Source organism: Corvus brachyrhynchos, unplaced genomic scaffold (assembly GCF_000691975.1).
Source record: "Corvus brachyrhynchos isolate BGI_N302 unplaced genomic scaffold, ASM69197v1 scaffold258, whole genome shotgun sequence".
NCBI classification, from domain to species: domain Eukaryota; kingdom Metazoa; phylum Chordata; class Aves; order Passeriformes; family Corvidae; genus Corvus; species Corvus brachyrhynchos.
Window position 1 is genome coordinate 3355069 of NW_008240122.1, and position 25159 is coordinate 3380227.

A 25159-nucleotide genomic window follows, 5' to 3' on the forward strand; every position below is an offset into this window, starting at 1 on the left:
GGGTAACTCTCCAATACCAAAATCAAATCACTGATTAGTAACTACCCAATTTCCTTATATGCAACACAACAGCTTCCCAGAGTTATGGTATATACACTACTTATTTCTGTATTTGTTAAATAAAACAGTTAATGACAACTGCAGCAAACAACTGCTTAAGCTTCTCCATAAGCTTTGGACACATAAAACTGTTGTTTACAAAGAGATCTTTCTGTATCAAGTTTAGGTGTTTTATTAACAGCTCAGTATACTAGGAAAATAAAAACTATTTTTTTTTTTTAATAAAAAATTTTGAAGAGACTCACATATTCCTACTTACCCAAGCAAATTATCCCATCCCATACACTTAGTCAATGATGTAAATTAATTTTTGCAAGCACTGATCATCAGAACAGTCTTTGGAGAAAACTCTTAAACATGCTACAATTCAATGCCTAATTAACCAATCACATTTATACACGACTTCCATGACCAAGAGATCAGCAGAACACCCTCAGGTTAATGTCAGTGCCCACCAGTTCTTTAAAGTTGGTTCTTTCATTAGTAACTCTGTAGTACTTCAGAGCTGTATCGTTCCTCACATTCTGTAGTCACTGATGCTGCAAACAACCACCTCACAGGCCTTGTGAAAAACAAACTCTTTGCTTAAGCTCTCTAAGTAGAGAGTGTCACATTCCTGTCACAATCACAGTAAAGCTGTTATTTGCAAATATGTAAATCTTATGGCCAGGTTCAATACCAAAGAAGAATTAAACTGTGCTTTATGGTTCAGAATTGGTAGTTTCAATCTGCCAAGTCATCATAGAAGACCTCCCATGATAAGCACTTTGCTCAAGTTCCCCACATATCTTGAAACCTCACATTTGAATACAAATAAATCTCTTAAGCTACAGCCAATCAACACTACCACCAAGTATGTAGTAACATGCAACATGAAAAATACTCACTTATAGAAAGAACGTTGTCCAGTCTCCCCTGCAGTGCTTCACTTCTCAGTTCTGCTATGTAGAGCCCAGCACTTTCAAACAGGCAGCCATTTTCCTAGAGAAAAAGCAATCAGCAATCAATCATGGCACTACACACAGAGAAGACCTTCTGAAACTTCATATTTTTAAACACTTCCTTCCCAAAGGTAGCTTGTAGCTGCTGAGAACATAGAAAGTGCTCTACAGAAGTCTATATGGCAGCCAAATGAGTTGCTACTGATCAAAATTTTTTTGTATTGAAATCAACTGCAAGAAACAAAGTTACAAAAGGCAGAAAGACTGGGACAGTTAAATTTGGTCTCCAATTCTCAATTCTTTAGCAAGCAAAAAAAAATATTCACCAGAAACAATTGTAGTACTTCCAATCCCCAGTAAAAAAAAAGGGCATTATTCATTAATTTACTTTTCTACTTCAGGAAACAGAAAGCTACTAGGTCTGGAGCAAAATATTTTGGTTAGCTCTGAAGAAGAAAAAGAAAAGCAGCAGGAAAAAGACATGATAAACCATCAGTGCAACAACTGTTTGAAAAGTATTCTAAATATTCTGAAAAGGCTTCATCATACCAGGTTCATGTTTGGAGCACTACTGGGATCTAAAGCCTTCACAGAGAACATAATAAAAGAAGCCATGTAATAGTAATTTTAAAAAATTTTATGTGTAAACTCACCTTCAGCTGGGCATGGGCAGTTTTAGTATCAGCAAAGTTTTTAAAAACATAGTCTGTATATGTTTCTGCATCAAGGTCCACCCCCAATTTGTGCATCACTTTGAGAACCTCAAAGATACCTATCAAGGCAAAATTAATAAGGCTAAGCATACAGAAAAATGAAAAACTTGAGAATCAACATTTTAAAATAAACATTGCTTTACAAAAAAAGGAATTGTGTTCTCAATTTCCCTCCTTGAAATTGCCATGAAAAATCCTGCATTTCTATTTTAGGTGTTAATAGAATTCTTACCTGTGAAACTTAAAATAGATTTACAAAACTTCCTGGTTTGTGCTGTACTATAAAAACCATGAAAGTTCAGTTTGGAAATTGCTATTATACGAAGTAATTTTCTAACACAGCAAATATATGAGTTAGTCATGTTTGCAGAATGCCTTACAGAGCTATGTATCAAAATGCCCATTATATTGTGCATAAAAAACAAATCTGAAATTTGATGTAATGTATATAATCATACTCAAGATACAAACACATTATTCAATACATGATACATTCTTAGTTTTGTTCCCAGTATCCAACCCTGATTAGCATTAGCGTTCAGGATTTGTCTTCTGGATTTGTTTAAAACTAGTAACATGCTTGTAATTTAAGTGGTTCATTACTCTAGAGCACATCAGCTTCAAATAGGAAATTGAGAAAAAGGCTGGAGTCTCCCAAGCCCAGTGAAGTTACCTTGTAACTTTTACTGGGTTCACACCATTTCACACAATTGGACTGTGTATCAGTTCTGTAGATTCCAATTGAAGACACCGGATACCAAACATTAATAGTCCAGCAACTAGAGTGTAGTTTAAGAGGATATGTCATTCTTTTTAACTGCTCACACTCTTCTGATTTGCAGAACTTCTTGCAGTAACCTTAGCTACCAAACTCTGAACCCCTGTCAAAACCAATACAGGTATAATCATTTTTTGCTGGTCTAAAAATGATTTGTCAGTTGCTGCAGGACACCAGTACCAAACAGCATATGTTTTTTTCAACTTGCATTTCATACTTATTACTTTAAAAATGTCCAAAGTCCCTGTCTTTGCCCTGGAGTGCCACCTATGGAAAAGTGACACTTCCATGAATATTTTATGCAGTGCACTATGGTGCAAATAATCAAATGTGAATTCCCTTTGAGCACTTGAAAATACATGCAGGCAAGTCACACTAGATTAAAGTCGCATCATCTGTTCGAGTTTGCCTTAAACAAAACTCTGATTTTGGACCAGAATCTGCAAAAATATGAATAAAGAATTAATTACACTAAATCTTTCTTCATACCTTTCGAATGTTGACAGCTAGTTTCTATTTCCTCTTTTCAACATCCTAGAAATTACATTAAGTCCTCCTGTGCTGAAATAATTTCAAAAGTAACTCTAACAAGTAGTTTGAAGACCAAGAACTAGATCCCACAGTGAATAAGGTGTGGTGCACTCAGGAGGTCTGAGCTCAAAGTTGTAGCCAGAAGAGTGCAGAAAACAGGCTTGTTAAGCATCCCCACTCCCTAGCAGACAGATCAGGGGACACTTCCTGAGCAGGAAAACGCAGGTGTGAGAAACAGAACACCAGCACAACAGCAAGATGCAGATACCACAACCACACTGCACCAAAGAAATTGCATAGCCAAAGAACTTAAAATGAAGAGATGTGTGGCAGCTTTTTTTTTTTTAAGATGGCTGATGTACAGTTTTTGGGGGGACAGAAGATTAATGAAACCAACACAGAATCCTACAGTTTTGCATACATTTTCTACCTCACCAAGAGTAGAACTACTTTATAGTCAAATAAACAACTTCCGCAATACTAAGCAATGAAACATTTCCATTTCAATTAAAAGGATTTGAGCATTATGTAGGTGGACTTTTATAAATTCTTTGCTTTTCATACTGGAAAATGCACTAACCTCTTCTCTCTCTCCCAACCAAAAAACAGGCTAAAAGAGACATGAAAGTGCAGTCATGTTCATGTAGAACCTGGTCTCACAAACCTTTTTGAGAACACCCCCCCACCAAACATACATGTATATTGATGTAGAAATTTTACACATGTATAGAACTCTACTGAGTTGTGGGCATTATCAAACACACACAAAAATAGAAAGCCAAAAAGGATAAAATATTTATTTGCTAAACAGCCCACTCACAACCCAATGGATTGCCTTGCACACTTTGGAGACCACTGATCCAGAAGACTGGGCATGACTAAAACCCCCAGTAAAGTCTTTTGGCCATCTCCCTGCTTGATCAAGAACAGGCTTTTTGAGATCTTGGGCTGACATATGTAAGTACACAGGAGTTGAGTATACAAAATCCAATAATTCAGTGGAAAGAAGACAGAAATAGGAAACAAAGTTAAACAGCACTCAAACACTCCAACAGAACAGATTCCAACCTCAAATTAGTATACTGAAGAACAAATACAGAAGAGATGAACTATGAGGCGGTCATAATATTTATGTGGTAGAGCAGCTTTTCAAAAACTGAAAAATGAAGCTTGCATTTCAGTCTACCATTCATTTCCTGAGGTTCTCACAGTTAGGTCATGCCTTCTCCCTTCAGCAGTCCCATGAGAACAGGAGGAATTTCTAAGGCAGTTATGTACAGTTCTACATGTGCAAGGGAAGTAAAATTTGGCTTTAAGCAGTTTTCTGAGGAAACAAAAAAACAAAACTTCAGCTCAAAAAGTAAGGTCACATTCAGGAAAGCATAGTATTTAACATATTTTTGCCGTGCTGGTAATTCCAGATCCACTCAGAATGTTCTTTGCCAGAAAAGTCTGTTTGTAAAACAGGATTTCAAGCAGTAACTTTGTGAAATCACCACTCTTACTCTCCTCTGGACCCAGACTCCTATTTTCCAAAATAAAAACTGAATTACCATTCACTAACCATGGGTTTTGTATATAACAATAGTTATACAATAGTTTAACAACTGTAGATCCCAAAAGCAAAATACACACTTGTAAGAAGTGTTTTTAAAAATAATTTGATCATTCAAAGGCAAAGGGGAGCTATAAAATATTCAGGAGCAAGCTAAGTCGGACATTTCTGCTTATTTACACTAGGCCCTCCTGATTTTAGTGCATAACCTGATACAAAATGACTCAGTGCCAATAACAGTTTCAGATCCACTGCATATTGATCTTTTAAACCCTGCAAGTACTTTTCATTCCTAAAAGCCTAATAATTACTAAGGAAGTAAGTATTTATCAACTTATATAATGGATGCACATAAAGGCAACGCCCCACCTGAAATTACTTGCCTGTGTAAAACGACTGAAAAGAACTGTTTGCCATTTCAGAGTGGTTAAGGTGTATTTAAAAATAGCCTTGTTTAGTTTCATGTCTCCTAGCCACCACTTCACTGCTACCTTTCTTTCAAACACATTTCCATAAAACAGAAATTACAGAATTTTCTTTGATATTCAGTGTCAGATTTTGCTGTAATAAACATTAGAAAAATATTAATTAAACACTGCTATAATTGTTTGGGTCACACCATATGTACTGATTCAGACATTTGCACACTGCAGTTCGAGATAGGTTGTTGCTTTTATTCTGTTTGTTGTGATTATTTAGTCCAATCTACATGCTATCATATTTTTAATAGTTTTTTCCTCAAAGTTATTTTCCTTTTCCAGCCTTGCCTATATCAAGACACAAAATCACACACATTAGGCTGGGCATTACTACTTTGTTGAGAAATTAATTACCTTATTTTTGGTATGATATGTGGTACTGTGTCTATACTTCTGTTCACATTATTTTTTTACTCCTAGAAAGCACCACTCTGTTCATTTACTACCTGCTGTCACCCTTAGGTTCTCACTGCAGCCTTACTGTTTGCTCTACTATTTCTATGAAACAATTCCAGGGTGGATGAGGCTTTTTCCCCCTATTTACCTTTCTTCAAGTGTATTGGTTGTATTTTTAGATAGCAGAACTAATTTATTCTTTTTTTTGTTTTTAACTTGGAAAAAACTGAATGCAAGCTTACACGAAGACAACTTGTTCTATTCAGCAAGAATAGTTACACTGATCCTTCACTGTAGAAGCAACTGATCAGGTACCTTCTTACCTAATGTATTTTAGGAATTGCAAAATCACTGAACAAACTTGGACAGGCTACAAAAATGAGTTTGCAAACTCACAGCATTATCTTACAGCCATACAGAAGTACGTGTATGCAATGCCTCTGCAGACAGAAAAACAAAGGCTCTATGGAAAATGGCTACAAATGCTAGAATTGAAGGATCCTTCATCAGTTTTCTTCTCACTTCACTTACATGACTTCCAGCAGCAAGTACTAGCCAAAGCACAGCTGAATTCTACAGTAGGGAGTCCAAATAAGGGCCACCTCTGATCTTGACAAAGACCAAAAGAAGTATGAACACCTCACTTTCTCTTGACACTCAAATACAGGTTCAGTTTTGGGAGCCAAGTCTAAATATAAAAATAATTCCAACGTCTCTTAGAATTGTGTTAGTGAGGTGAAATTTTCCATGGAGTAAAAGAAAGCAGCTTTTTTCAGTAGGCAGGCAGCATCCACACCGAGAAGCATGACACTGATTTCAATTTACTTATTTTTGGCAACACTGTGCTTCAAGTAAGTCACAAAGGACCCAGCTAAAACAACAATGCCAGACTTTTAAAATATCATAGAACTTTCAAGGATTTGAAGACCTAGGAGAAGATAAACTTGGGCAGTAGTCTAGCAGGAACAGAGCCTAAGGAGTTAATAAAAACTGAATATTGTTTTCACAAAGGCTTTTTGAAAAAGACTTGAGACATTTTTATAGCCAGAAACAATTAGGGAATACTTGTTTCAGCATTTCTTCCGAACTGGAATGTGACTGTATATTTAAGATAAAATTGCGATATGAAGAGTCTGCTAAAAGCACTTTTTTTTTGTTTGTGCATTTTGTTTGTCACCCAGTGTCACACTAACAACTCTGCATCTCATTCTAAAGCACATTATACTGTGAGATAAGATGAAAAAGACAGTTTTTTGTTTCCCCAAGGGGGAAGTACTTCTGTTAAAAGCATCTTTTTACAATACCATTCTTTCTGAATTACCAATAACGCAAACCAAAGAATTAGATACTGTACTCTAAAATTTAATATTTGTTCACTTCTTATTCATATCCTGTAGACATCCCCATGTGTAACAGGGGAAAGTATGCTAAATGCTTAAACCTACTTAAGAATCCCAAAGATTGAGCATTTTTGTCCTTCAATCAGTATGCTGTCAGGCCAGACTCACACATTCAGCAATGTAAGTTCTCCTGCAGTTTTTATGATTGTAACAAAACTCATGTTTGGTTCATCAGGCAAATAATAAGAAGCTGGCTTGAAAAAAGGACTGGGTTTGCAGTCCAAGAGAGCTATAATGACATAACCTTACTTTTAAATTCTTCACTTGGATTTCAGTTTCTTCAAGAGTAAAATGTAATGAGCAGCATAAAGAACATGGAAGGCAGAAAGAATGTGAAGAGTTCAAAAGATAACTAAACACTCACATCTTTCTATGTCAAGGGAGACTTGAAATTTGTAAAACTGTATCACAATCAAGTAAGAAAGGATGTTTTGAAAAAGTCTTTCTGAAGGAAAAATTGATTGAAATGAGGACAGACATAGCTAGGGCTTTGTTTCATCTCTGATGAATCTCATAGCAGTAAGATTTGTGTACTAGGTTTGCAATAATGCTACAGGAGCATTTATCAGACAACTCACCTTTAAGATTATTCTCTTTCTGGTATGCAACTAGCAGCGGCCAGCAATAGTGAGGTCTGAGTGGCAAGCCTTCCTCCTTCATCATCTTCATCACATCAATGGCCAAGGCTGAAAACATTCACAAAACAATTAAACAGTGACCAAGTACTCTAAATGAGCACAGGCAAAATAACTAAATAAGCAGAGTACCTGATCTGTTGGCCTCCAAAGCGCAACGCAAGATAAATTGTAACGGTGCCGAGTGCATCTTTGCTTCTTTTAACTCGTTACAGTACTGCTTCAGCTTGTTCAGAGGCTGCAAACAATTCCAAAAATTAATTTAATGTATTTATCAATCTCTCAAATTGTTAAAAACGTCAGATTCTTCTAATGTTTAGAAAATGGATATTACACAAGCCAAACAGGATTCCTTCGTGAATTTCAATTTACTATGCAAGTTGATACAAAAAAATAAAATTCATCTTTTGCTCTTGAAGGACTGTGCAACAACTCACCATTTTCAATCTTCACAGTTGCATTAAACTAAATAAATATACTGTTACTATTAGATTAAGAAAAAAAGTATTGCTGTTCTGCTTACCAGATCTCTATTTACACAGTGTTGCAAGAAGAAGCTACCTTGGTCCAAATCATCACGTGATAAATGACTTAAAGACTTCAAAATGCTGAAGCTGATATCTTCAAAGCCATGAGTTATCAGAGTCAAACACAAGTTCATTACATCTAGCAATTGAAAAACAGAGAACAACAGTATTAATAAAGTGCACCCAACTTTTTCACCTTAAGCTACTAAAATGAGTGAAAGCTAGGAAAGTAAGTGTTTTACAAGTACCATTAAGATACTTTATAACAAGATTAACAGCACAAATTTGAGACTACCTTTTCCAGGATTATTTCTATTTAGCAATGAAATTCACTTTTCCTGTACGAAGACTAGGCCAAAAATTACAGAAGTATCACCACTGCAGCATGACAGAAGGATAAGAAAAAGAGAAACTCATTTCTAGACACATCATAAAAGAAAAAATGGATGAAGGATAATTAACAGTTATCAGTCAGATTAAACATCCAGAAGTGACTTTACAGGTATGTAATAAAAAACCATGTTCAGTTTTTAGTATCCCTTTTTTAAGGCAGTCACGAAGAGCTCTCACAACAGGAATCTTAGCAGTGGTGTTTGAAGAAAGGACTCCACACGTGCTGCTTTCTTATAAAAGCTTAATGAATTTTAGAATTTTTTTTTAAATGATAGATCAATTTTTGTATGCAAATTATTAAAGCTGTTTCATATTTAGATTTTATAAAACACAATCTAAAACACACAAACACACATATGAATCCACAAATTATTGGCAAAACTATTAAACTATTCCTTTCCCTCAGTATTCAAGGGAAAACTACAAAATTACCTATTTTTGGAAAAAGAAGGAAAAACAAAACAAAACAAAACAAAAAAAAAAACCAACAAAAAAACCCCCAAAACAAAACAAACAAAAAATGTTCTCTCTCCACCCTGCTGCAGGAACCAAGGACATACCTGGAATTAATTCCCTTTCAAATCTTATGCGTCCCTTAATATCCTCAATGTGCTGTGGATACCCAGCCTTGGCAAGGCTAAAAATCACCTGCATCAAAATCCTATCCATAAGGTACCCTTCAGTCTTCTCAACCTGTTCTAGCACCTGTAAAACCAAAACAAATTTAACTTCAATCAACTCCAAAGCGACTCAAAACAGAATACTTTTTTAATTCAAAACAAACACAAAAGGCTGGGCTTTTTTCTTTTTTAAAACCCACAGGTTTAGACAATGGAACATGGTAGAGAGAAAGAATATGCAAGAAGTAGTGAGAGGGACTCAAACACGTTCAGACTGTAAAAAGAAAAAGGGACAGCTAAAACAGATATAACATATAGTTTCTTTCTCATATCTAAACACCATATATGAAAGCACCAGAGGTTTTCTCATTGTGAGATGACTTTCAAAAGAAATTACTTTCTAAAGAGAAGAATGACTGATCAAACATTTTGTAATTGTTTGGAAGAATACTGGTTGATGACTATTTGTTTAAGTCACAGAAGAAAATTATGTTTCCAATACCCTCTTCCTTGATTTGGTCTTCTACATCTGATTAAACTCCTGATACAACTTAAGAAAATTTGTTTGATCTTTTCTCATTGCTTTATGAGTATTTCTTTAATTTAAAAAAATAGTAAGAGAGAATACTTGAAAAAAATCAGCTACAGAAAGGGCTCCAAGGAAGCCTCTCTTACGAGTATCTAATTTGTTGGTATGAACTCTCAAAAAAGAAAATTCATCTTCACTGGAAAGATCCTGTGGCTTCAATGGCCAAAGGATGGCTCAATGGCAACAGAATAATCGAGGTTTACTTTTTATTTTCATAAATAGATACATAGATATCTCACATGCACTGTTTAAAAAAAACCCTGAATTATTAAATCACTCAATGACAAATCTATCTTCCCAGAGTGAAATGCCACTATCAAAAGACAAGTATTTTTCAAAAGTTATGACATTGCTTCCAGTTAACCAGCTATTCAATTGCAAAAAAAAAAAAAAAAAAATTGTTAATTACTTCAAAGTGAGAGGAAACCAATTATAAAATTCTTCTTATTCCTCCTGCATGGACAGAAAGCATTCCAAAGTTATACTGAACAAAAGATCTAACAAGTTGTATTTAAATTCAAATTTGCAATACCTTTTTGATGCTATCAGCATCACCCTTTTCAGCATACACATTCAGCAGTGATAAATAGGTGTCTGCACCTGGTTCAACACCAGCCCTCCTCATCACTGAAAGGATGTTTTCTGCACTCTTCATATCTCTAAAAGAGTTCAAAGGAAGATCCTCAGTAGATTTTATCATAATGATGTTTATTGCGACTTCCATATTTCCTCATTAAATTAATTAGAATTGGAAACAAAGACTGCACAAGCTTAGAGAAACTTATTTTAACTAAGCAAATCCTGAAAAGTGAAAGTGCAAATCTTTTTAATAATTGTATTACTTAAAATACTCTTTCAACTTTAACAGATTATAAAGTTCAGAACTAAGTGCAGCAAATTTCTTCTCAAATACTACAGAAGTACAGTAATTTATCTTGAAATACAAGATTTTCAGACACAAGAAAAAAATCTACTTCCTTTGTTAAATAGCTTTTTTGCTTCATAAATGTAGAGACAGTCTTCTACATATTATTATTCAAAACCATCACACTCTTTTGCAGCATGTAATTTTTTCTGTACAGTATCACTTTATATTTTAGTAAAGCTAAGAGTAAACAAAAGGAATAAAAGGTATGAAACATTACCCTGATCTTGCATGTCCTTTCACAAGGCTACTGAATACTGCCTCAGTGATGGGGAGATCTTTGCTCTTCATAAATCCAAGAATCTTACTGCAAAATATAAGACAATTTGTATTTGCCACTTTGGAATATGCAGACACTAGGGTGGGGCTGGTTTTTTTTCAATTTTTATCTTCCTTTTACTTATTTCTCATGCCCCTCAATCACATTGTTACAACTTAACCTTGCTAAAATAGTTGAAGAGATACCCGGCAAGCCCTGTGTAATGACAACAAACAGAATTATTACTATTTGCTCCTTAGCCCACTTTATTCTCAAATGCCTTTCCCAGTAGCCATTTTCTTACAAAAACAGTAAGCCTTCCTAACCTCACAGTTTTTCATGATGGCTCTAGAAATGACAAAACAAGTTATTTTCTGAGCAGTGTGAATACAACTTGATTTCAACACACTGTTCTATCACTTATTTTTATTTTGTTTGTGTAGGTTTCAGCAGTATCCACGAAATTGCTCTGCATTGCTTGGTTAAAATATATAAAACCCTTCTTTGCTCTGCTCAATTTCTATGAATTACACAGAAATCAGTTTTAACACTAGTGGTAGGGAATATGAGAAACAGATTTTGTGGAAATCCCTTTAAACATAAATGCAAAAGAATACCTTGCTCCTTCAATGTCACCCTCATTGCAATAAGCAGCAATCAATCTTTGGTATGTAACCTACAGAAAACAAAAAGGGGAAGTTAGCTATTTCCATTCAATAAATGGAGACTATTATTAAGAATGAAGATCCTGTAAAAGGGTACCTACTCGATTGGGCTGCACATTTGCTTCCTCCATCCTGGCCAAGAATTCTGTCGGAGAAAATTTGTGCTCATTCTGAATGTAGACTTTAAGTAAAGCATTGTAATGGCTTGTATCATACACAGCACCTAAGGAAATATTTCAGCCATAGTCAGTGAATGTAGATTCTCTAAATTCAACATTGCTTCATAGCTTTCTCAGGTAATTAATTTCATGTCAATTTTACTCTGTATAAACTTAGGAGGCTGCTTCATTCTATTCACTTTTGAAGTATCAGACATTTACTTAACAGCTCACGTGTTTATAAAAGGCTAAAACATAACGAGCACAGTAACAGCAATGCTCATGTGCAAGCAATCTCTACAGCTGTATTTATTTTACAGATTCAGCAATTCACCTATGCATTATCTATAGATAAATGACTCACTCACAATAAAAATATCATCTGATAAAATAGTTGGTACCACTAGGAATACTCGGCCCACCAGATATAAAGGTAACATCTAACAGAAAAGTAAATTCAATAATGAAAAACAAGCAAAAGTCCAATTTAAGCATCTTTTAAAAAAAAATCTTTAGATTTTAGAATTTTAGATTAACACCCCTAGATGTCACTATAACCCCCAGAATTAGAAACAGGTCTTTCACCTGAATAATAAAATCTACTCTTCATTCGGTAGTAAGTACAACCTGTTATAACCTAACATTTAAACACTATTAAAATACAGTCTCTTTCATTACAAAGAGAGTAATTAAAGCACAGAGCTGTTCTTGCAAGAAGGGCTAACAGACCCAACGTACCAAGTTCTTTCATCTTGTCCCATATCATATGGGCCAGTTCTGTTCTTTCAGGTGACAATACCTCTGGTAAGACAGCACCGCAACTTTGTAACAAAAGCAAGGTCTGGTTACTCCCTGGACACCCTGCAAGTGGAACAAAAACACAAATTTCTTCATAAGTAATTATGCATTTGATATTAGAAAGAAGATTTGAGACTGACCTACTGAAATATTTAAACATTTTCTATAGAATATAGAATTTTCTCCAAGACTGAAGATTTCTCATGAACAGGATACCCAAATGATTAAACAAGGACATTACTGTGCGCTATCCTAAGAAGATTCATGACAAAACATGCCATTTAGCACAATAATGAGCTTAGCCAAGCAGAAATTTTTAAAAGTACAACACACAATTCCTAAACTTAGACTATCTAATGCTTTCAACTTTCCAGCTCAAGATCCTGAGATCATTTCATCCTAACACGGACATAACTTTCCGGTAAGTTTCTAAAATGTCAAAATACTTCATACCAATTCAATACAATTCCAGAACTGCTAGTCAGAAACATTTCCACATCTAAACTTCCACTTCCAGTTTATGCCTATGTTTAATACATAACAAATGAGAAAATTTACATCTAGAGAATAGTGAAGGAAACGGTAATATTATCTGCCTTTTCTTACTTCTGTACTAGTCACAGATTGTCAAAAAAGTTAACTATAAACTCATCTCTTTCTTGCACTTCACTACTATTCCTGAGGGAAAGGCAGAACTGCAGAATCTACCACAGATGACCCAATCAGCTGAAGACAATTTTTATTCTATCCCATGTTTAGATGCAAACCCAGCAATTTCAAATAAAAATGAGTTTTTTTAGAAATAACATACTGTCAAGTATGACCATCAGTTCATAAATGACCAACTTTTAAATCCCTGCACACAATTACTTCATGCAATGAAAATGCCAACACATCTTCAGTTTCAGAATGCCAGTGCTGCAACTACTAGTAACTTAATACCTTGAAAGCGAAAAGAAAATCAAAAACTTCTGGCAGTCTGAGCATGGAGAGATGCACAACAAGATCTACTGCAAACACCTTTATCAGGGTTTTTTTGTGTTGTAATTAGAAATGGAAAAACGATACAAACAGGCAGAAATCAACACTAAGCTCCCACACTTTTGCTAAATTTGTTTCTTTATTAATTAATAAACAAGGACTAAAGTTTCATATGGTAATATTTGCCATTTACTCTAACAGCACCTTAGTTAAATCATTTGTGAGGTTCTATGCTTTTATTTCTAAATACAATTACAAAGTCAAAGGAAAACCCTATAAGTAATTAACATTTTTGTTAATATGACTTAAAAACTGTGGAACTAGTCAAGGTTCATGAAGAACTACTTGCAGAGAGGTTCAGAGACACAAAATTCTTGCCAACCCACATTTGCGAATTAGAGGTTTACATCTAAAAAAAGACAAAGCAGTCAGAATCAGAAAGGATATCCCAAGCAAAAAAGAAAAAACTAAGTTCAACAGAAAGAGTATGAACTGAAGGCTTAGCCTTTAAACAATAAAATGCAAAACTTTTAAAAGCACAATGCCAGCTAGACAAGCCATTACAGTCCAGAGCAATACACAGCAAAGTTTAAAACTTAAGCAAAACAATACATGCTGCCATTGATAAATATTGGCAGTAGTACTTAGCAAGTATATTCTTTAAATATCTCCACTGACTCATTCTAACTTGTACCAAACCTCATCAATTGTGGCAGCTGGTTTGCAAAAATGTAGTCTACATATCTCAGCCAAAGAGGTATTGAATCTGTCAGAATGGACAATGCTTCAGCTATTTGGTTTTATTTTATTCAAAAAAATAAAGCTTTCTAGTCATGAATAACCACAGCTACCTGGGAACGTGGAAACTTGTGGATCACCTCCACATTTCCCTGTTGTAGTTCCACTTTAAAACAAATAACATCCTAAGGGCAGCATGGTTCATTACAGACACTGTAAAAATATACTGTGCAAAGGAGACAGGTATGATCCCTGCTCAGAGGGCATGACACAGTTCTATGACAAAGTGCATTACCAGATTAAAAATCCACAGTAAGCAAGGCACTAAAACATACCTTAAAAGTACACTTTTATGAGACTTATAAATTCTTAAAGACAAAAATAAACCTTGAAAAAGCTAACATGAGCATTCAAAGCAAAATAATATCTCTAAAGCATTTAAAGCCTAGCCATCAACATATACAGCAGATCAAACAACACTCAAAGACAAAATACAGATCAGAATACTCAATTCACTTCTTTGGCTTGATTAATTCCTTTCCTTGGTTATATACCAGCCTGAAATTTAGCTTTATTTTGTTTTAATTGGAAGCAACTTACCTGCTTTGCTTATTTCCTGGAAGATTTTTAGTAGAAGAGCTTTAGGGATGCGGCCAGTTTTTCTGACAGAGTTATCCACTTTATTTAATGCCCAGTCAAACTGCCAGGTTGTTCTGGTTCGAACTTCTGAAACTGGTTCTTCTTTAACACTTCCTTCCTCTTGAGGTGCAAGTGTAAGGAACCTTATTTGGTTCAAAATGCTTCTGCTTGAACAGAAACAAACAGAAAAATAAAGATTACAATTCTGTGAGTCATTTTGGATCTAGACTAGTCACCTAATGTCAAAAAGATAATGCACTTCTTGCTGATGAATAGTCTCAAAAACATTCCATTTTAAAATAAACAAATATAAGTGATTCGTTTCAGTGTCTTTCTACTTGAGAAGTCAGTCGTACATTTTCTCACAGTGATACGTTTCTCTGAGATTTAGTTACTTTCACCTGATGAATTAAATGGTTCAAATACTATTCCCACAAAAATAAACATTAAGTCATCCAAGTGCTATAAAAGTCTGTTGTCCCATTACAGCTACTCACTAAAGCTCTCATAAGGTTTTGAAAAATCTCAAGAACAGTCACAGACAGATCTTCCAGAACACAGCAAATCAAGAGAGCAAATCATACCTTCCTTGTCAATTAAAATGCACAAGAACTAATGCAGAGGCCAGTGTGACAAACAACAGCTTAAACACCAACAGGATAGGATCACTCCACATTTTGCAGGATTTACAATAACCAACACGAAGCATCCGTCCATTCTGCCATGTAAACCAAACATCAACAGCAAATTTGTTTAAATATTTATTTTCTCAAAAAAAAAAAAAAAAAAAAAAAAAAAAAAAACCAAACAAGAAGCATAATGAGAAAGTGTTCTTATTTCCAACAACGCAATAAAAAAAAAAAAAGGCTTGCCTTTTTTTTTTTTTTTAAAAAAAAAAAAGTTGATCTACCGAAGAATAAGAAAACTGTATGTGTGCCACAGCAAGGTTATGAACAGCCTGTGCAGGTGAAATTATCATTACACACAAGCATTTTAGGAAGTCTGTTCTCAGCTGTGATTACGACCGCATAAAATAAACCAGATTATCCTCCTCCAGAATCCTATACAAAAAAAGTAATACTTGCTGGGTGGCAAAAACAAGATGTAGCAACTTCCAAAATTGCCCTCCCTCATCTCTGACTCTTCAGACAGCTCTTCAGCTAAATTTTTGTAAGCTTTCTAGACTACTTTAAAAAAAACCCAAAACCCCTAGTTTGTACTCCCTGCTGTTAGAGGTGCTCCAGGAGTCCTATACAGTAATGGCTCCACATTTTGTGAAACAGCAGCCTAAAAGCCAAGAGTGCTGACATTCTCGACAAAACAATTTCCTGCCCCTGAAGCTTTTTCACAGGTCTATCTGCTGGCTGGTTTCTCACCAAACAGTGGTAGTTTAAGGCTCGAGGAGAGGAAGTCCAGTGGAGGAGAAAAGCTTGCTCCTGGCAATTGCGTGTTTCAGAAGCACTGGCAGCAAGCTGCTAAATTGCAGAGAAATCATCACTGGGGTACAAAAAACAGACCAGTGGTTTACCATGTAGTTGCCTCTTGCGAGCATAAAGTAGCCCAAAGACCAACTTTTTCCTTGCTGTTTGAAATCTTGATTTAGTAACTCAGCAGGCCATAAATTCTAGAAGTAGCCTGAAGCAGAATCTCTTTCCTAATGGAGCCATGACAACAGTTTAATAGATTATATTTGATTTTTTTAAAGTATTTTTTAAAAATCCTTTAATAATGAAGAACATCACTACGATTTGGCATTACCTTTTTCAAGAACACAGTTTTTACACTGCCCTATCTCTTAAAGTTTACTCCTGAAGAATATTCCAGAGCCCAGCAAATAATCTGCATGGTATTTCACTAGGGAAAGGATAAGGAAGAAAGAATTGAAGGGAAGAAAGACTGACAAAAAAGGACAGACCCCCTCTTTCAGCCTCCGTTCTACTTCTTGCTAGATACAAGTTCCCACTGATCCCTTTGGGCCAGCTCTCATTCTACTCAGATCTGTGAGTTTATTTCACTCACTAACCTAGCACAATGCCAGTTCACCTACTTCTACAAAAAAGTAAAGTTACTGTTCCATCAGGTTAGAGTGGAAACAGCTCACAATGTCCACAAGCCACCAAAATTAACCAGAAAAAAAAGAAATTGAGAAAGAAAAGGTACCCAAAATCAGAGAAACTAGAAATAAAACAAGAAAAAAAAAGAAAAAAAGCTCTGAAACACTACTTTTCAGGGTAAGCAGCTTGTCAGATTAACATCAAACTTTTCTGTTGCTACTAGTAATGCCACCTCTTACTAAAAGTATTCCCAAGGGTGTCATTTTCCCTGATCTTTCCCTCCTTTTCCTCTTCTCCTTCTACGGCCTCCTATAACCAGAAACAGGGTACTTTTGGAAAACAGAAGTCATTAGACTAATTAGCATAAAATCCAGTAGCACAAGGTAAGAATAACAGTCAGATAATAAATTTTAACTCTTCCAGGGTTTAATAAACAAGTGAGATGCCTAGAACTTAAATAACTCCTTAATAACACAAACAGCAATACTCAGCTTCGAGCTAGCCAGTTGATAGCTACAAGAATGAAATTGTAGTGATTGCAAGTTATTTTTTTATTAAAGATAGAAATAAAAAAAGAAAATTGTATCATCCACTCCTATATACCCATTAAAAGAGCTACTTGAAAGCTTTTCAGAATACTTCCAGAAAGGTTACAAAAATGCACTGGAAGCTGCGGCAACACAGGGCTGTCTTTGTAACACAGAAATTTATATTTTGATTTCCATTAACAATCAAAGCACAAGTCGACAAAACTCTTGTGCTTCAGATTAAAATTGAAATTCATTTCCCTATGAAAACATGCTAATGTTTTATAGTATTTTTCAAATAATTCAAATTATTATTTTTTGACATACAGAACACTTCTAACTATAAACAAATTGGTATCTAACAGTTCTTAGGTCCTGCATTGTTTTAAGAAAGCCATCCTTGTATGATTCTCCACATGTCAGAAGTCACAAATATTTTAAAGTACTTGCCCAGCTCCATCAGATGAAGTGTAAAGATAAAAACAGCATGTGCATGCTCAACATAAGCTGGTTAACAGCATGAGAAGACTCTAAAGTTTCATTTGCTACTTAACTCTCCTGCTTAGCATTTAGCATGATGCTATTTATAACATTAAGTTTAGAATATTACAGCATATCAATTGCCACAGCTGCACACTGTAAAACACTATAGACTTATATACAGTAACTTCACCTTCTGAAAGCTGAGCAGAATTGGGCATTTCTATTTACACCCCTCCACAATATTGCCAAATATTGTTGGTACTGGTGCTTCTGTTAATTTATACTGATTAAAGACATTTTAAGGAATGGCAATATGGGAGTCTGAGTTTCAGTTTGAGACAGACAGGTGAAAACTGTATGAGATTATAAAACAACCTGAGGAACTCAAACTTTCACTGGCATCCACCTGAACGATCATCATCAATCTGAAATATGTTTAGTGTAAGATTCAGGTGTACCTCATTATATGTAGGCCTTCAGCATTTGGATCAATTACACTCTCAGCACTGTTTACAGTGCTGTGTAATGTTAAGCCAATCCCATAAATAAGAATTTTTAAAGAGTAACTGTGGCTTCAAAAGCTGAGTGAAGCTGCAGCATCTACTGTCTTGAATCTGGTATGTATCACAACAAATCAACTAAGAACTCAAAACTTTAAAAAACCCAGAAAGACCAAAAAAAACCCAAGAGTTCACTATTCTGTAAGATGAAAGATTGAGCAGACCAGAAAGTCAGCTTTCAAAAAAGATACAAACTTAAAAAATTAAGGGACACAGCATTAGGTTTGATTTCAGGCAACCAGGCAAAGGACAGGAGAACACAGTAGACATGGTGAAAGTTTATACTAATGGCACAACCTCTCTATGAAACACAAAAGGAAGCTGACAAAATGAGGCAGTTATCCATGCATCAGGAAATCTTTAAATTTCCGAAGTTGAAAAACAACACACAATTAAGGAGAATAGAAAAAAAGCAAGGATAAAAATCAAGAAGGCCACATTAACCATTTCAGTCAGGAAGTCCCCTAAAAAGGCAACAAGAAAGGTTTCTAAATTTAATAAATATGATTTTAGAAATTACCTTTTCATAGGGAAAAAATTACAGCTTATACACTGTTTGGCTTTCAAGAAATGTTAATTGCAACCATCCTCTGTAAATTTTAACTATCACTACTAATTTTAACAAGGAGATGGGGGTGTAGGTGAGAATACAGAAGAATGACTCAAATCATTTCTGAAAACATTAAGATATATTAAATACAAATTAATGGATCTTACTCAAACTCCAGTCCTTTCGAATTACTTTGAAAAACTCATAGAAGTTATGGAAAAAACAGAAGCATAGTAAAAAAAATACGGACTGATGTACAAGCTTTTGGCACCACTTTACCTGACAACCTCATAAGCAAAACAAGGAGATACAATGTACTTCTAGCTAGAAAATATGGGTGCAGCAGTTGTGTAAACAAAAATTTTAAATATATATACAAAATTAAAATGTGGTTTATTGAGGAACTGGGAATATTGTGGGAGAGTCTAAGTGAAGCTATCTCCTGACCCAACTAGGAAACAATCCATGTGCAATAATAGCTTCAATACAGACCACAAGTTGTATGTTTTGGACAAAACACAAATACAGAAACTTAAGATGGGGTACAGCTGGCTAGACAACAAAGTGCAGCCGACAAAGTACTGAAAATGAGGCACTGCTTGCTAAGCATGAAATGTCACACAGCAAAAAACCTTCAAATTCTCAAGTCCTAAAAAAAGGAACATAGCTAAAATACAGATAATGATCTCTTTGTCATGGTGTGTTTATTCAGGAAGAAAACAAGTATAAAACACTCAAAGGACTCATCTATCCCATCCCACTCTCCAACCAGAGAAGCAACTGAACCAAATCCATCAGGCATCACACAACCAATACTAATGGTTCTAATATTAATTGTAATGAAATACTTGAACAGGATACTTCAGTCAAGCTTTCTCATTTGGAAGCTTATAAAGTAAGATTAGGAGCAAGGGAAAAAAAAAAATCTATCATGCATGACCTTGATACTTCTGATCCTGCCTCAGTTCAAGATGTTAGATTACATAGTTTTATGATGTAATCATATTTTCTCAATTATTTTAATTAACTTTTTTCAGACTTAAATGCTATGCTACACAACAAAACACATACTTCCCCAAGAGCTGAAATGAATGCCAAGTACTTACTTTCATCAATTACCTTCAGATAGCATTTTAAGATTTTCTCTATGTGAAACACTTCATCTGTAAGCACGTAAAGCTGCACAATAAATTTCATATCTGTTTGAATGAGCAATCTGGTTCTTCCCCAAAATGTGTAATTTCTCTCTACTATGCTTCAGAACTGGGAAAAGCTCAAAAGGATATATTGAGCCCTGTGAAGTGATCTCTCTCCAACTCCCACAATCACAAGATTAGAAGTAGCCTTCAGATACTGGAGCCTTTACACGATTTTCAGCTTTGTCTCCACAACGGCAGACCTCGCCCACACAGGAAAGGTTAACTGTGCATTTGTAATGCCAAAACAAGTGGTAACTGCACCTCCAGTTTAACTTACAGCATTGGGAAAGTAGCTGAAGATAAACTCACAGAAAATCTTATGCAGAGATGAAGTGTGCGTGGAGGAATTTATACAAAGTGAATTAGTAAAATTCTTCTGTTTACAAAGGTTTCAGTGAGAATCCCAGTGCTGTACCCACATACTTATGTCTTCCACATTGCTAGAGCAGACTAAAGGCAGTACCTTTAATTTCCTATAGGAACATATCTTACACACCAGCTTGAGTAAATAAAGTTCCATCTTTCCCAAAACTCAAAAAGTAGGTGATGCTCATGTTTTCCCTTGCAGCAGCAGAAAGTTTATTTTCTGTAACACTTGACCAATTCCAAATATTCAAAAAAATAATTCTATTTATATATTCATCTATATATTTATTCATGTATTGTTTATTTATTTGCATAAGTATATGAAGATAACCACGTTTAATTATAAATATGGATATTTGCCTCCCCTTTATCAGAGCCGCAATAAGGTAACTGCTGTGCTTTTTCTACAAAAAGTACTGAATATTTTGTTCTTTCTAACTAAATATGCAAAAACTGCATTAAATAGTTCTCAAAATAAAGCCATGTTCGAAGTAGAATAATGGCAAACTTAAGTGAGTTAGAATTCATTAGTGTACATAAAAGCACTCCAGATCTAACACTAAATTTAGTAAACATAAGACTAAATATAGCACCTGAGATCCCAGCACAATTCACACAACTGTTAGAACAGTATTTTTACTGTTAGCCATGATCAGCTAGCTATACGAAAAGGCCACAATGTTCAGGCCATTGTACACTTGTTTAAGGAGATATAGCAGGATCTTACAACAGAGAAAAATTAATGTTTTTTCATGTAGACTGAGAAAGCTCATGTTTCTTGGAGAATATCTAGAAAACTTGCCTAAGTGATTCACAAGAAGCAAAACAGAAAACCTTTCCTTTGTACTACACTTAGGATCTTAGGAAAAAACTCTTCACTGAAGAAGGTGTCAAACATTGGAACAGGCTGCCCAGGGAAGTGGTGGTCACCCTCCCTGCAAGCGTTCAAAGGACAGGTAGATGTGGCACTTGGGGACATGGTTTAGTGGTGAAGATGGGAGTGTCAGTTAACAGCTGGACTCAATAATCTTAGAGATTTTTTCCAACCTTAACACCTCTATGATTATGTTTTCTTGGGAAGTATCTTGGCATTTTATATCCAACAGTAAAACACATAAAACAACTATAACAGCAGTGAAGCTTGTGCAACTTTATTACAACAGAGTATTATGAAAAGCAAGTCTACTGTATGTCTCCTCTCCATTTGAAGACCCTTCCTTCTATCATTTTGCTAATGTAATTAGGCATTCAGTACTATGCTTTTATTAAGCATTCAGTCTTACATTTTTGTCCACTGGTAATGGATTGCTGAGTATGATCGTGAACAGCCAAAAAGAACTTGTTTGCAGCTAATCTAAAAAAAAAAACAAAACCAAAAAAAAACCCCAAAATTAAAATACACCATTCACCATGCCATGAATCATTTGGGTTTTTAACTTATGACTTAAGCAAACCCATCCCTCCAGCAATCTGAAACCTTTTTTAAAAGGATATTCCCTCTCCCATCTTACCAACATACTTGAAACACATCACAAAGGATCAAAAGGCAAGAGTCCTTACAAGCACAAGTTGTAATAAGGGCATAGCATCTTCCATGCTTGGGTTAATTTTCTTCAAAGTAGCAAGTATGGGGCTGTCTTTTGGATTTATGCTGAATACTGTTTTGACAACATAGAGACAAGCTCGTGAAGGAGCAGGATCCTGGCAGGACCTGTGGGCTGTACAGAGAGGAGCCAACATTGGAGTGGGTTTGCTGGCTTGGTTTCTTTTTGTTATTGTATTGATTCTCCTTGATTTTCCTCCTCAGCTAAACATGATCTATGCTTTAGGAGCCTAACTGTTCTCCTTCCCTGATTTAGAGCAAGACAAGGTGGCCAGCAACAGGGTGGACAGTGCGGGAAGAATGGAGCCAATATGCTTTTTCTAAGCACTAACTTTCCCACAGCAGAAAGCTGTAACATCAAACCATAACATCATCACCTACAGTATGTAGAATAAAGGCCCCCCCAAAGTAACCTCATGTTAACTCAAAAATCTACTTTAAACACTTGTCAATGGAGAGGTTTTTTACAGCATTCTTGACAGTCAGATACTAACAGCAAATTCAGGCATTTTTTCCCTTAGTGAAGCTTCTGTGAGCAAAGTCCCAGTAAATAATTCGTACCACGTAAGTTAGCACACTGCTGAAGTTTGCTGCTGTAGATCTGAAGTTTGTCGTATTGCTCTACCATAGTTTAATAAAATCGCATGGCAGGAGAGTGACAACATGTAGCTCAACATTTTCACATTTCAGAGGTGGCCAAGTGAAAGAGTAAATTCGTCTTAAATCTGACTTGTCATGAAATGCTTCTCAACCATTAGTATATGCATCTACTATCCTAACTCATTTTTCAAAGAAGTTTAGATTAAAAATCAAAGCAATAATGATGCTTTGATAAAACCTCAGCATGAATGTGAAGCTTGCTCTTTCACATCTCTCACATTTGCAACTTTTCTGTAACCATTTTTGTAATGATAGTCACAGACTTGCCTCTGAACTGACTTTATCATGTTCAGTGCTAAAGTGACTATACCAAGCACATGTAAACATACAGTTATTTGCAGTTTTCTTGCAAAATGCTAGATTATTCCTATTTATTTATTTAATCTTGAAACTGGGTGTGTCTTCCCCTACTATTCCAAGTAGACTGCATTTCATTCTCAAAATAATCTTGAGACCTGAACAGCAAGTATAGCAAGCCCAAATGTTGTCCATATGCCAGTCTAGTTCTTCAAAGGAGGTCCAGTTCCAGAAATTAAGGCTTAAGTAAAAAAAAAAAAAATCAGTGAATAGTTACTTAAGGTAAAAAAATTAAATTAGACCATATGCTTAATACATGAAATTTCAGTTTGTAAGTATTACGTTTGCTTTACACTTCAGCTCTAGATCATCACTTGTGCACTAGGATGCCTAAATACATACGGTAGTGTGACATGGAGATTTTAAGTGAAAACTTATCTTAGGAACGAAATTACTGGACAGGAAGAACGTACAAAAAGCTTCAAAAGAGTTTACAGCATTATCACTGAACTATCCCACATATGACCCGATTTATACCTGAAATTAAGTATAATTTGGTGTAAGAAAAAAGTATTGGGAGGGAAACAACCAAAAAACCAAACCCCAGCTGTAAGAATCAAAATATCATCACATAAAGCACTTCTAAAGTTCTTTCTAGAAATGGAGTTCTAAGGGCAAAAAACCAGTTAGTCCTTCACCAAGTCACACATGAATTTTGGTGAATATTATTTTTCGCAACAAATTAATTTAGGGAATTAGGCTTCCAGCTGAGTAAAACAAAAATTAGTTGCTAGAAATAAGAAAGGTTTATTCTTAATTTGCAGCTAAATAAACGTGTGGTTCTGTTACCAACCATAAATCAGATATTCCTGGTTCCTGGCTCTTCCTGAGCTGGTTTACTCCATCCTTCACACTGACTTTAGTATTTGATGGCATCTTCAATTATTAAAGCCCACAGAAAACTACATATCTTTTTTAGGTAAGATTTTGGCCAGGCTACCAATAAAACAGCCCCAAAGTAAGACTAATATACAATTAAGGTAGGGAAATTAGCAACAATGTCCTTATTTTGACAATGAGACTTCCCTCTAGGAGTTCTCCATTCTTGATTCTTGTCTTTTCCCATCCCTTCTTCTGAACAAACTCTGGAACTCACCAAGTCCTCTGCTGACCATAGTTACCTATTTAGAATGGCAGAAAACTGTTCCCGTTTTCTACCAGAAATTAAGCTACATTGACTTAGAGGGAGCATCAGAGATATAACACGAGACAAGAGACAGAACAACCTTCTCCCTTGGGTAGCACTAAGCCCTTAGATCAGCTCATGAATCTGTATGTGTCTAGAGTTGTGTTAATGAAGGTTTGTGTCTCTAAGCTTCCTGCAGGGCACCAACCACACGTAACTGTGGTCAAAACCACAACCGGGATGCACACAGGTGGGTAGGACAAGGTAAGTGTTCCACCCTACCTGCATGATGAAAGGAAGAGAGTACTCTAGCAAAGAAATCAAGACGTCCCTCTTGACAAGACACACAGCAGAGTATGAGGGCACGAAGAGAAAGCCCAGATTCCAACTGTGCAGGTACTCAGAGTCAGTCACAGAATCACGGACTCATTTAGGTTGCAAAAGACCTCCAAGATCATCGAGTCCGATCTGTGACCGATCACCACCTTGTCAGCTATAGCCAGAACTGCAAGTCCCCCGTCCAGTCGTTTCTTGAATGCCTCCGAGAAAAGTAACTCCATTCCATCACTGCTTATCTCCCCTGGTCTCCCCCTCCTCCTCGACGCCCCCTCCACACGGCGTGTCCCCCCACAGCAATGTCCCCCAGAGGTCAGGGCTCTGGTCTGGTCTGAGCCCAGCGTGGAGGAAGGCGCGGGCAGCCCAGGCCGCCCAGCCTGAGGGCAGCGGGGTTCCCGCGCGGCCTTTGCCCTACGCTCACCCCGAGGCCGCGCACACGCGGCGAGGCCGCCAGGCCGGCCTAGGGTGAGCTCTGCCTCGGAGCCCCTGGGCCAGCCCCGGCGGGCAGCACCGCAGGGCCCGGCGGCACGCTCCGCCGGGCCCTTGGGGGGGCGGGGC

General features: G+C 36.1%; 1 protein-coding gene across 1 annotated transcript in view; it reads right to left on the reverse strand.

Annotated features, from left to right (window-relative positions):
• The window catches only part of LRPPRC (leucine rich pentatricopeptide repeat containing), an 87116-nt gene extending 62291 nt beyond the window's left edge, over window positions 1–24825 (reverse strand). The window contains exons 1-14 of the mRNA XM_017744774.1: window positions 24712–24825; window positions 21803–21873; window positions 14742–14944; window positions 12363–12485; window positions 11568–11689; window positions 11419–11477; window positions 10763–10849; window positions 10150–10276; window positions 8969–9113; window positions 8012–8154; window positions 7621–7726; window positions 7432–7539; window positions 1655–1773; window positions 948–1041 (exon numbers count right to left, since the gene is read on the reverse strand). Coding sequence (XP_017600263.1) covers window positions 948–1041; window positions 1655–1773; window positions 7432–7539; window positions 7621–7726; window positions 8012–8154; window positions 8969–9113; window positions 10150–10276; window positions 10763–10849; window positions 11419–11477; window positions 11568–11689; window positions 12363–12485; window positions 14742–14944; window positions 21803–21873; window positions 24712–24825 — 1621 coding nt within the window. The remainder of the gene's footprint in view (window positions 1–947; window positions 1042–1654; window positions 1774–7431; window positions 7540–7620; window positions 7727–8011; window positions 8155–8968; window positions 9114–10149; window positions 10277–10762; window positions 10850–11418; window positions 11478–11567; window positions 11690–12362; window positions 12486–14741; window positions 14945–21802; window positions 21874–24711) is intronic.
• Window positions 24826–25159: the final 334 nt, after the last annotated feature.